We start from the raw sequence: 13,188 nt of genomic DNA, 5'->3' as shown, positions 1-13,188 counted from the left end.
TGTATTTGGGAGATGGGGCAGTTTCGTATAATTAAAATATTGATATTAATATATCATTCTAAATTTAAAATTAAAATAACATTCAATTAATTTTGGGGCAAAAGACTCAATGAATTTTTACCACCAACCTCATGCTACTTATGAAACATTTAATTATTTTACTTTAATTAGGGCTATATATTTATTAATTTTAAGTAAGATAAAAATTAATAAACATAACACAATAAACCTAAAGTTTATTTTAAATCTTCAAACAATTGATTAACAGTTTTTAATTTTCTTTAAAATTAGGGATTAGAAAAATCTAAACAATAAATTAAATTTCTTGTGAAGTTTTAAACAAAATCTTCTAAATAAATTTTGAACATATTATTTTTACTTATTTATTTAGTTTTATTTTTGAATATACAAACCGATTTTTGCAGGAGCAATAAAAAAATATAATAACAAATTAATTAGAACTAAGCTATAGTTATCCAATAAGAAACAATAATTTTAAAAAATTAAAGCAAATCTATAGCCGTACTCACTATGGCGTTGTTATCTCGTAATCTCCGTAATCTGTTATCTTGTTATAATTTTTCATTCATAAAATACATTACGAGAACATAACGAGATAACGATATGACGAGATTACAAGATAACAGCGCCATAGTGAGTACGGCTTATAAAACTAATTTCTAAATATTAATTTTTTGTGAATGAAACACCTAAAATTACCTCTACAGAAAATTGTTTTATTAAAGGGTTACGTGGGTCGAAAAGACAGGAAAATACCATATTTTCTCTAATATTTTTTTGGACATAGAAAAAATTATTTTAATTTAAGTTCTTAAACATAAACTTAAATTAAAATTTAAACTATATTTTTTAAAATTTCTATTTAAAAATCTTTGAAATTCAGCCGCTGGGACCTGATTTTCGGAGACTTATTTTGAAGAGACATGGACAAGATTTTTCACCCGTTACAAATATTCGCAGCGAAACGGCGAAGGATAGCTCCTTGGGGTTATCGAAGGATCTTTTATTATTTTTGTTTGATGTTAATACAAGAATCCAATTGTACGCTTTTTTATAATTTTGTAAAACGGTACAAAGATTGTTCAGAGCATCATTTATAGCCTTGTCCTTGATCAATTAGTTCTTCAGGTTTTTTAACGTAAAACGTTTAAATTTAAACTAGATTTAAATTTAATCTATTAAAATTGGCTTAAGGGAGTTTCTCGCGTTTCTCGGGTTTCCCTAATTGCAAAATCAAAGGAAGTCTATATTTTTTATTGTTGAAATAGATAGATGAACTATTTAAGAATATACCATAAAAAATTCAGAAAACAATTCGAAGTCTTTTCGAAGATACAGAGACGAAGGCAAAGGAGCATCGAGTAAATTTGCAAACGTTAGAGAGACTACCCATACCCATTTTCCTCACTTCTCATTTTTACAACTTTATCGAATTGGCAGGAAAGATTAAGATAAAAATTATTGACCGAAAGAAATGAATAAAGGTTTATTCTAAGTACTAAATTCTCATCGAATTGAATTCAAAATAATTGTTGTAAGCTTTTTTTGGCAAAATTTTTTTTTAAACCCTGAAAAAATGTCCCGATTTCACGACTTTCTTCGGGTTTTCTTGGTTTATGAAATCCTACTTATATAAAATGAAGAATTTTTTTAGATTCAATTTTTCGGATATGAATTAAGAGCTGTAAATTTCTCGGCAATTAGGGATTGCTTTGACAAGGCCCTTTATACTAAACTACTAATTATTTCGCCATTTTTGAATTTCTTTTTCTCGAAAAAAATGATTTGAGCACTTTCAATATATATAAACATATACTAAAAGTTTCAATAAGATTGGTTATTTCTTCCTTTACCAAAAAAATCTCGAAAACAGCTCATTTTTAGATTTCTCATTAAGGGTACAACCTTAAGGGGGTGCCCCTAAATACAATGTTAAAATAAATCTAAAATTGATAAACTATATGAGAATATATCATAACATTTTCAGAATACAATTCGAAGTATTTATTTATCTATTTTTTTATCTATTTATTTATTTTTTATGTATCCTTTTAAATTTTTGTCTAATTTTTTTCAATTTTGGTTTTGCCTGCAGATATGCACTTATTTTCTGTCGTTGTGCACCAGCGTCTGTAAGGTTCATTCATTCTATTTGGGATTTTTGAAGGTCAAACTTTCACTTCTTCGATCACACCACGAATTTTTCTGAAAAAGCATAAAATATTTTTTTTTATAGAATTTGTTTTTTTAAACATTGAATGCTATATTGTTAAAAAATATTTACCAAAATATTAAATAGTAAAAATTAAATTTAATCAATAATTAAATGAAAATTATCTAAAATATTTGCGAGGAAACCCGAATATTCTAATTTTTTCAGACGGTGTATAATAATTTTCCAGCTTTTCTAGTTCTAAATTGAATATAGTAAGATCTAGCGAGGTAATTTTCGACACTTGCAGGAGGTCCCGCGTTTATTCATATTTTCGGGACCGACAAAACCGCGAGAAATAGCGTTATACATTTAGGAAATTAGTATACCCGCAGGATAATTATCACGATTAAAGCCGGTTTCAGATTTAAGGTTTAGATACACGGTTTAACTTCTCTAATTTCTTTCTAGACTAAACTTTTCATAAAATTTCGTTTTAATTTTTGTTTTGTGGACAAATGATACGTTAGATTTTGGAAAAATTTTTAAAATTGTTTGTTATTGAGGGTTTTGGGACCTTCAAAAACTGAGTTAAACCTCCAGTCTCAAACCTGTATAATTTGACCGTAGAGCAAATCCGCGCAGAGTACAAGTAATCATAAATCTAAGCAAGAAGATTCAACCGTCCAAAAGATATGAATTATTAATAGAATTTCCTGGCCTAAGTTCTTTAATAAATCGTTAACATATTCAAAAATGTACCCTAATAAAACAAATTAATTGTTTTTCTGATAAATAACCATTAGGTGTTTTTAAGTTTCCCGTGTGACACAAAAGTACCTTAAGGCTTATTTCAAAAGTTATTTCAGGAATTGGGTCTTAAAGGCAAAACTGCACAATTGTGTGTACATAATCCCGGGATCTATTGTATTTAGCAAACGTTTATGAACCATTTTTAAATTTACTATGTTCAGTTCTTTTCTTAGAGGTATTATCTAATTGAAAATATGCTAGGGTGGAATCACCACTTCTCGCCAGTGCACCACTTCTCGCCACTTATATTGAAATTGCTATTTTTCGCGATTTGTGAAATAAATGAGCCGAAAAGTTCTTTGTATTTTTACTGCTGGTACATATAGAGTCGAAAAATAATAATGATTCTTTTTGGATTTATGATTTTAAGCATTTTTTAGAGTAATATTTTAAACAAGTGCATCGAATCCAATATTTCTTACCAAATATTACAAGTGTCATCAAATTTTCATCAAGCAAAAAATACATTTTTAGATCAATAATTTGTCCATTGAATATTTAAAGTGAAGTGGTTATTTTTGCATTGTTAATAAAAATCAGTTTTTTGAGTAGTCCAGCGTTAAATTCTAGGAATATTGTTTTGACAAATCTAGAGCCAATACATCTAAGTAGTTTTGTGTCAAAATTGAGTTATTTTGTAATAAGAGTTCAAAAGTTATAATAAAATTAATTTCTCTTTTTCCTAAACATGGCGATAAGTGGTTACTCCACCCTACACATTTCCAATATATTAATTTATTATTCTAAAATTTGATGCTTTTAAAAGTCAGGCATGCTTTAAATTGACCCATACTCTGTACTCTACAATACAAATTTGATTTTATAGAAGGTATTGACCAAATTCAATTTAGTTTAACATTCAATTTTGATTTAGTGAATTCAACTTTGGGTTTTCAATGAATTTGCGCTTAATATCTGCACTTTTCCAAAATGTATTTCCTTCCTCAACTTTGAAGTCAAACTTTTACTTTGACTTCTTTATTTCTTGGAGCACTTTAAACCACTTAGGCCTCCTCAACAAATTAAAGTACATCCGTCATACAAGAATGAGGTGAAAATATGATGATGGAAGAGTCAGTGAAAGTCTTGGGAAAAAAAATGAATGTCTGCAGAAAAACATTTTCCAGAGAGGCTGAAAAAAAGAATTGCCCCATAAAAAATGTACAACTTGAGCGAAGGTGAAGTTAATTTTTCATCAAACGTGGTATTGGCAAAAGGACGTGCAGGAAAAAAATTGTGGTTGAAGGTGAATGATGATGCTGGGAGTAAGGATGAAGATAGGGAATTCCAATTTTTGGCTAAAGTGCCGAAGTTCTTTCTTTTTTTTTTGCAACAGGCCCAAAATCGGTGGAGAGTAATTCAGCAATTTCATGCAATATGGATGCAAATGCGTGAAAATAACGTAGTTTTTGGGGGGGAGAGATGGATAATTTATTTAGGAAAATCCTAACACTGAATGGGGGGGGGGATTCGAGACAAAACCAAGCCATATCCACTGACAAACAGTTGAGGAATGCTGGTGTCGTTGATAAAGTTAGCTTTTGACTGCGTTGAGCCACAAAACAGTAAAACAGAGAGAAATTGTTACACAAATGTTGCCAGAGACATGATGCAAAAATCCTCAAAATGTGGCATTGTTTGAGCTTAAATCATATTTTCCCTGAGATGGAGAGTTTTTGGTGCAGGAGGATTGACTCCTAGTCCTGCAGTAAGCATTTCAACCAGGCAGGAAAAGCCCTGGGAGTATGGGTATCATTGTTTGAAAGCTCTCCTTTCTCTGTTGCCTTATGAAGTCTGACGCTTTGGAGATGATTTCCAACCATAAATTCATAATTAATTGTATGCACACAAAGTGGACGGAAACTTTGGCCTTTTTGCAATGAAATCCATCAGTGTTTGTAACAGTCAGAAGCAATTCATTGCATCTCATTTCCTTTAACATTCCCCCTGCAGGAACCCCAACTTCCACCCCAAAAGCCCTATGCACAGAAATTCAGAAATGGTTTTGCGGGGGTGTGAGGAATTCACTCTATTTTATGTAGTTTTGTACAGTAGAAAGCTGAAAAGTTACAGAAAGTTCCCCATTGATCCCCCCTCAAAGGCCACCCCAAAATACCATCCCATATGCTTCACAACAAAAATTCACCATCCAAGAAATGCAATAACCATTTGCTTTCGTTCCTAACGAGGGATGGCTAAGTACCACTATCCTGGGTACTTTTCTTGGATTATGGAGGAAATTTTGAAGATTAAATGTATTTGTTTCAGGTTGCGATGCAACTTAAATAAAATTAAGCATGATAGTATCATAAGGATCAAGAATACAAGGTTGGGTTCTTCAGGAATCTGCTGTATTGAAATTATGCATCGATATTCCATTAGTTTAGGTTAATGAATTATGAATTTACTAGTTCGCAGAAGTGTTGAGTAATCTCTGCTAGAATCTCTTATTATCATCTTACATCATTCCTAGTGTGTACCTAAATATTACTGTTAATATTACTGCGAGTACTACTAATAGACGATATGGGGTCCATAATAAAAGGGATTTTAGGTATAAATACGGTTTAACATGAGTTTCAAATTGAATATTTAACTACGTTCTATAAAACGGTTTTCAGAGGGAAGGATTATATTGGTTTTAGATTAGAGGCTTACGCCTTATACCCTAGACACACTTACGACTTAAGTCGAGAGACGACTTAGTGGAAAATGATGGAAATGAAGTATAATGATTATTTCAAATATCATTATGCTAAGCCGTCTCACGGCTAATCCTCAGGTCTGTCAAGGCCCTTAGACACATTTACGACTTAAGCCTAGAGACGGATTAACTTAATTATAATCAAAATAATGATCAAATTACGTTTCCATCAGCTTCTGACTAATCCGTTTCTCGTCTTAAGACGAAAAATGGCTTAGTTAGTCGGCCTAAGTCGTAAACATCTCTAGAGCATTAGTTCAGTTCCCGAATTTCTCGAAATTCTAAAGAACAAGCAATTTTAGTGTTTTTTTTTCAAAATCTAATTTAACACTTTCTTTAATGTCCGATAAGAAATTAGAGAAGTCAAGTCGTACAACTAAACCTAGATTCGAAGCCCTTATTAGTCTATTTTTATTTCTATTTCTAAACGAGTAGTTTTAAGGTAAAATTAAAAAATAAGTCATATGGCTCAATATGGGGTTGGTGTCTGTCTGAAGTGATCTTTCGACGAAAGGATTATCCTAGTTTCCGGAAGTCTCACATTTCTAAGAAATGAAAAATCTCAGCGATTTTTCAAAATCGTAAAAGAATAATTATCCTTAGTACTTTGTCAAGGAGTAACTCCCGTTTAGAAATTCGTTCAAAAATCTTTAGGTCTGGAAACAACTAAAGGTCTCACAATTCTAATAACTAAAAAATTGACTGATTTACTAGAGTCTCAAAGTTGATAGGCCCTAATTCTACTATTCTTAGTTAAAATTTCTTTTCAAAGATATGGTATTTTAATCCAATTAGAAAAGATAAGCCATGTAGCAAAGTTTAGATCTAAAGAGATCATGAATCTTGAGAAGTGGGGTTTAATTAGATGAGTCCCGGTCAAAATACCGAAAGCCAAAATCCCGAACGCCAAAATCTCGAAAGCCAAAATTCCGAATAGGCCAAAATCCTGAAAGCCAAAATCACGAATTCTTAGAAGTGTCATAGCTACTCCCACGATTGTACCCGCGCTTGCTGGAGGCAAAGGGAATTCTTCTGTGTCGTGGGAAATTGTTCTAGACATTTTCCTCAAAATAATTTCATCCATTTCAGGATTTTGAACACTCGGGATTTTGGATTTCGAGATTTTGGCCTTTTCGGGATTTTGGCTTTAAGGATTTTGGCTTTCGGGATTTTTGCTGCCACCGAATTATATAATTTGAAAGGTGTGAAAGAGAATCTTAGTTCAAATTTCAAAATTCGGTTCTATTCCAAATGATTTCATTGGCAGTTTATTGGGAGTATTCGTAGTCATTGGGGGTGGTCCGATACTTTAGCGTTGAAACGGGATCCAGAAAGCCCGAAATACTTCTGGTTCATTCAGGAATACAGTCCATTGCTGGTTGAACCATTGCAGCTTAAGCAATAAGCAAAAGCCAAGTCCTAGAAACCAATATTAAGTAATGTAATGTAAATGGAGATGCACACAAAAAAAAATTTAAAAATTAAAGTCTCACAACGTCCATTTCAAAGAAAAACTAATATTAATTTGAACTTTGAACTAGTTCTCACAAAGCAGACCAAAAAGAGTGAAGCTAAAATATTTTCAAGTGCCACAAAATTAACAAAATATTAGAATTTAAAGTGCAGTTCCCTCGAAATCCCATGCCCTGTGCATCCCTAGACCATATGACAATGCAAGGAATTGTTAGATTTGAGTAAGTGGAAGAATTATTTCAAAGAAAAAGAAAATAAAGAAATGCTCTTTCCCGCCCAGCCACTGAGGAAGGCTTGGAGTCTGAGCCGAAAGCTCTGGGAAGAATCGTTGTTTTTCTGAGCTGCCCCATATCCCCGACGCTCACGAGTTTCTTCACGATGTAAAAGTAGCCTACGTAGATTACACAACAAAGACTTTGTTAGGTGGCAAAATTTGAATTACCCGCCACCTAGAATTTCCCTCATAGTCAGCGCACAATGACTACCGGGACTACCGGGCGCTGACCATGAGGGAACCTCATTTTTCTATCCGTTACTTTCCATCCGACCTTCCTGAAGTCAAAACCACCACTGTGAAAATTTTTATTAAAGTGAATTAAATATATCTGTTGAACCCAAAAAGTGTAGTTTTTCTACTACGCGTGCACCACGGGATTTGGCGACAATTCTGGGATTGGATTTTACTAAATATTCTTCTATTTCCCAGGTAAATCCCGTAACAATACATAACAGACTTCAACAAAAAGTTCTTTATTTACTGTAATTTTAGTGCTAAATAAACCCACAAAATGAGCTTAAAGTAACTTACTGAAATTAAAGGATACCTTATATAAGCTTAGTGCTCGACCATGCACAGTCTGGTGGAGTTCAATATCTGGTGAGAATGGATTAAGACTTTTTTTTGCTTCTATCAATTGTAGTTGTACTGTTGAGCCTGGAGGAGTTGGAGGGAGAAAGACCGTCTTAACGAAGATTCTTCTAAGCCAACGGTACCAATCACTGTTCAGCTGGGGTTGCCAGTTTGAGGGGTGCTATAACGGCAGCTAACTTCAAATTACGATATCGCTATAGTTCCGCTAAATGGGGTTGTGAATGCTCGACGAGTTATTTAGCGAGACACATTGGAATCGGCTCCTCAATCGGTTTTCACCAATGAAGCGAGGAGGATGCCAGATTCGTGACTCTTTCGGAATGGGCAATAGGGCTCACTCCCGTAGGCAAGCAATAAAGGGTGCTCCAGCATGTTCACGTGTGAGACCCGTAGCAATCTTGCTACACAGTTTTTATTCGATTTTATCCGAAACATTGTAGCGAATAAAAATTGAAGGAATCCAAAAAGGTCTTAGGGTAAAGTGATACAAGTTGGACATAGTGTTACAAGTTGGACAATTCGCCGGTAAAAGTTGGACATGGCTTTTTTTCTTCATAAATAGAGTACAAAATTTGTTTTTGAGCACAAGGAACCTGTAACATTGAGGTTATAGAAATGTCAATAAAGCAGTTTTCGAAGTGACGCCTAACGCATTGGATCGTCTTGTTGGTGCTCTCGAGATTACCTCTTACATGGTGTCAGAAGTGGACCATGCCAAACGAAAATACACAGAACACGATGGGAAACGTTGGATCTAATGAAGAATCAAGAAGGGTTCCTGTGAAACCGCCCCCACCGATTGAATTGAGCAGCAACAACAAGGCCGCATGGGAGGCGTGGGAAAATGCTTTCCAATGGTACTCCATCGCAATAGAATTGGAAAAACTTGCCCCCAAGATCCAAGTTGCTGTCTTTATGAGCGCTTTAGGAAGTGCCGTAAAGGATATATTCGACAATTTTGGATTGTCGGATGAGGAAAAATCTAACCTCAATTTGGTTAGACAGAAGTTCCGAGAGTACTTTGCACCCAGCGAAAATGAAGTGTATGAGTCCTATAAGTTCTATACGATCACTCAGGATGATGGAGAAGGTATTGAGCAGTACATCACGAGAATCAAGGTGCAAGCAAATAAGTGCACCTTTCCGGCAACTGCGAAAGACAGATTGATTCGTGACAAATTGATTCACGGCTTGAAGTCTAGTGCGATTCGGGAGGAACTGCTGCGAAAGTCTTCCTTGACTCTCGAACAAACGATCGCGACGTGTAAAAGCATGGAAAAAGCAGCTGAGCATGCGAAATCGATGGACAAAAATAATCCTGGATGTTCCAAAAACACTGAGAGTGAAGTATACACTGTTAGAAACGGGAATGCAAGTTCTTCGAAGAAGACTGCTCAATAGGTTGTTTGTGACAAATGTAATTACAAACATGGACTCCGAAAGTGTCCAGCTTCTGGCCAAAAGTGTAATAAGTGTGGGAATAAGGGTCATTTCGCATCAGTATGCAAAAATAGAAAGAAAAAAGTGAAGCAGCTCGAAAAGGAGAGCGAAAGCTCGAGTGACGAAGATAGCGATACTGAACAGTTTTCGCTTAAAGTGCATTCGCTGAGTCGCGGTCGTGGCAAAGAAGATTGCTGGGAAAGTGTTATGGCAGTCCAAAAAGTGAAAATTCGTGTAAAAATTGATACTGGGGCCCAGTGCAATGTAATCACAAAGACCGCGCTCCAGAAATTGAGTGATTACGAAATAATGCCATCGAGAGTCAAGAGGCTGATCGCATTCAATGGAGGTCACGTACCAGTGCATGGAAGGGTCCTATTGACGTGTAGGATTCGGAAGAAAATGATCCCTCTCTGGTTTCAAGTAGTAAAGGGCGACAGAAGCTGCATCATTGATGGGAAGTCTGCAGTGAAAGCTGGATTAATCGCCAGAATTGATCACTTTGAGGTTAAAGAGGACGTATTTGAAGGCCTAGGTACAGTGAAGAATGTTGTGTATAATGCAGAATTGGTTGATAACCCCAAATTTGTTATCCATCCAGCCCGAAATATTCCCTTTGCCGATAGGGAAGAAACGAAGAAAGAGGTCTTCAAGATGGTGGATGACAAAGTTACGGTGAAGGAGAATGAAGCCACAGACGCAGTCTCTCCCATGGTGGTGGTCAGGCGAAGAGGTAAAATTAGAATTTGCATTGACCTCACTGATGTTAATAAGAATATTAAGAGGAGACACTATCCCCTGACAGGAATAGATCAAGTGGCCGCGAATGTCTCAAAAAGTCGTTATTTTACGATTTTGGATTGCAAAAAGGGTTTTTGGCAAATTCGTTTGTCAGAAAAGACATCGAAGCTTTGCACATTCGCTACACCATGGGGAAGATTCAGATATTTAAGGATGCCGTTTGGACTGTGTTCAGCACCTGAAGTGTTCCAGAAAGTTATGATCGATCTCGTGGGAAACATTGAAGGAGTGGAAGTATCAATGGATGACATTCTGATCCATGCACCTACCCTTGACAAGTTGAAAGAGATCACTGAAAAAGTCATTAGAATTCTGGATTCAAATGGCTTGAAGCTGAACAAAGAAAAATGTTGTTTCAACCAAACATCTGTGAAATTCCTAGGGCACATTCTTTCGGCTGACGGGTTGAGCCCAGATCCGGAAAAATTGCAAGCTATTGACAGACTGAAGGCGCCTACGGACAAAAAATCACTGCAGAGATTTTTAGGGATGATTACTTACGTTGGAAAATTTATCCCAAATCTGTCAGAGCACACAGCGCCATTGCGAGAGTTGTTGAAAGGAGATCCCGTGTGGGATTGGACTGAGCATCAACAACGTGCTTTTTTGAAGCTGAAAAATTTTCTCAAGAATCCCCCAGTTTTGGCATTTTACGATGTAAACAAGCCAATGGTATTGTCAGTTGACAGTTCCGCAAATGCATTTGGAGCCGTTTTAATGCAAGAAAGAAGGCCTATAGCATATGCCACGAAAGCTCTGACTGATTGTCAACGAAACTGGCCGCAGATCGAGAAAGAAGCAGGAGCCATCAGGTTCGGCTGCCAGAAATTTCATGATTATATTTGGGGCCACAAAATCGTAGTGGAATCAGACCACAAACCGTTGGAGACTATTTTTGCAAAGCCGTTGAACAAAGCTCCATTACGTCTGAGGCAGATCCTGCATGATGTGAAGGCTTACGATCTGACAGTGAAATACGTCAAGGGGACAAGGATTCCAATAGCAGACACCTTAAGCAGAGATTGTAGTTCTATTTGCACTGATTTCGAAGAGGACACTGAAGAGCTACATGTGAATGGTGCTACTTGCTTGACTGAAGCTGCGTTGGAGAGATATCAACAAGCAACTGCAAATGACCCGGCCTTGCAGAAGCTGAGAAAATTAATCCTGGAAGGATGGCCAGACAGTCGTGAAGAAGTGCCTAAAGTGATAAGGAATTACTTTACATTCCGCGATGAATTATCCATTCTTGACGGGATAATTTTCAAGGGGGACCAAGTCGTCGTACCAGTCACTGAGCGTCAAAGAGTGATAAACGATATTCACGCGGGTCATGTGGGCATCCAATCTTCGCTGCGTCGAGCACGTGATTTCTTGTATTGGCCGAACATGACTGCTGAAATCACCGCAAGAATTGAGAAGTGTCTCGTTTGTGAGAAAAACCAAAGATCGAACCAAAAAGAGACGGTATTGATGAAGAGAGTTCCAGAATATCCTTTCGAGATTGTCGCTCTCGATTTTTTCACTCACCGAAAACGAGAATACTTGCTGATAGTCGACTCATTTAGTGGATATTATGATTTCAAATTGATGACATCATCTACTAGCGCTGCGGTGATCTCATTCTTGAAGGATAAGTTTGCTGACCACGGAATCCCATTGGAAGTTCACACTGATGGAGGGCCCCAATTCACGTCGAAGGAGTTCAGGGACTTTGGGAAACAATGGGACTTCAAACACGTAGTTTCAAGCCCTTATTTTGCACGTTCTAATGGATTAGCAGAGCGTTACGTGCAAACTGCGAAGAACCTCCTGAAGAAGTGCCGCGAAGATGGACAAGACATCAAATTGGCACTATTGATGTCACGAAACACTCCTGGGAACGAACTGAGGTCACCGGCTGAGAGACTTTTTAGTCGAAAGACTAGAAATCCCCTGTGCATGAATCGCAATCTCCTCGTTCCCAAGATCGCCGAAGACAATTCAGAACGACTGCAGGAGCAACGTAACCGACAGAAGAAAAATGCAGATGTGGGAGCAAAATCTTTCGACAAGTTAGCTGAAGGAACTCGTGTCAGGGTTCAAGAGAGAGATAATGCTTGGGTAACGGGCACAATTCAAAGTCAGCAGACCGAAAGGTCATACAATGTGCAACTGGATGATGGTCGCCTGATCCGTAGAAATCGCCACTTTCTCCATGAGACAAAAGTTGAGAAGCCAATATTGCCTCCAGTGCCAGCGAGTTTGCCCGTTTCACCAACACCTGCTAGAGATTCATCGAGTTGTAATACTTCTGTCAGGAGTGAGGAAATTGCATCCGGCGTTCCAACTACTCCGGAGATGGGTTCACTAGTGTTACATAGGGAGAATGAGATGCGAGGGACTCTATCAGATCCTCCTGCAACACCAGTAGCAGCCAAATCCCATCCGGATCCTGCGCCATCACCTGTACCTCCGGCAATGATCACCACCCGATCAGGCAGAGTAATTAAACCCCCAGATAGATTGAATCTTTAAAAATGAATTTCCATTTGCTTCATTGTTAAACTCATTAAGTTTGAATTCCACTAATTACTTTTCAATTGCTTTATTATATATTATATTAAACTGAATTATTAACTATAAAAAGGGAGATGTAACATTGAGGTTATAGAAATGTCAATAAAGCAGTTTTCGAAGTGACGCCTAACGCATTGGATCGTCTTGTTGGTGCTCTCGAGATTACCTCTTACAGAACCGAATTATAAAACTAATGCATTAAAAATACACAAATAAAAATAAAGTACTAAATTTATCAAGAAAAAAGCCCTGTCCAACTTGTACCACTTTACCCTAATCCGTCCTTGCTAGATACTTAATCTAGATACTTCAATATTTGTCGACTTCGATTCTATTGAAAGGAATAACACTTAA

The 13,188-nt window shown here is 36.5% G+C and overlaps 2 protein-coding genes across 2 annotated transcripts; both read left to right on the top strand.

Moving 5' to 3' along the window:
• The first annotated feature begins 8,714 nt into the window (after positions 1 to 8,714).
• Positions 8,715 to 12,947, top strand: LOC129800036 (uncharacterized protein K02A2.6-like). The gene has a single exon (XM_055844393.1). The coding sequence runs from the start codon at positions 9,682 to 9,684 to the stop codon at positions 12,790 to 12,792; it is 3,111 nt and encodes a 1,036-aa protein (XP_055700368.1). The 5' UTR covers positions 8,715 to 9,681; the 3' UTR covers positions 12,793 to 12,947.
• On the top strand, positions 8,746 to 9,703 carry LOC129800037 (uncharacterized). The gene has a single exon (XM_055844394.1). It carries the CDS (start codon positions 8,746 to 8,748, stop codon positions 9,433 to 9,435), a length of 690 nt encoding a protein of 229 aa, XP_055700369.1. The 3' UTR covers positions 9,436 to 9,703.
• Positions 12,948 to 13,188: the final 241 nt, after the last annotated feature.

The sequence above is a fragment of the Phlebotomus papatasi genome, chromosome 1 (assembly GCF_024763615.1).
Source record: "Phlebotomus papatasi isolate M1 chromosome 1, Ppap_2.1, whole genome shotgun sequence".
Classification (NCBI taxonomy): Eukaryota; Metazoa; Arthropoda; class Insecta; order Diptera; family Psychodidae; genus Phlebotomus; species Phlebotomus papatasi.
The sequence above is the reverse complement of the archived record's forward strand: the minus strand, read 5'-3'. Positions and strand labels throughout refer to the sequence as shown.

Bases quoted from the DNA above. Each gene is read 5' to 3' on its own strand.
- LOC129800037 (XM_055844394.1), top strand. From the start codon at position 8,746: ATGCCAAACGAAAATACACAGAACACGATGGGAAACGTTGGATCTAAT.
- LOC129800036 (XM_055844393.1), top strand. From the start codon at position 9,682: ATGGCAGTCCAAAAAGTGAAAATTCGTGTAAAAATTGATACTGGGGCC.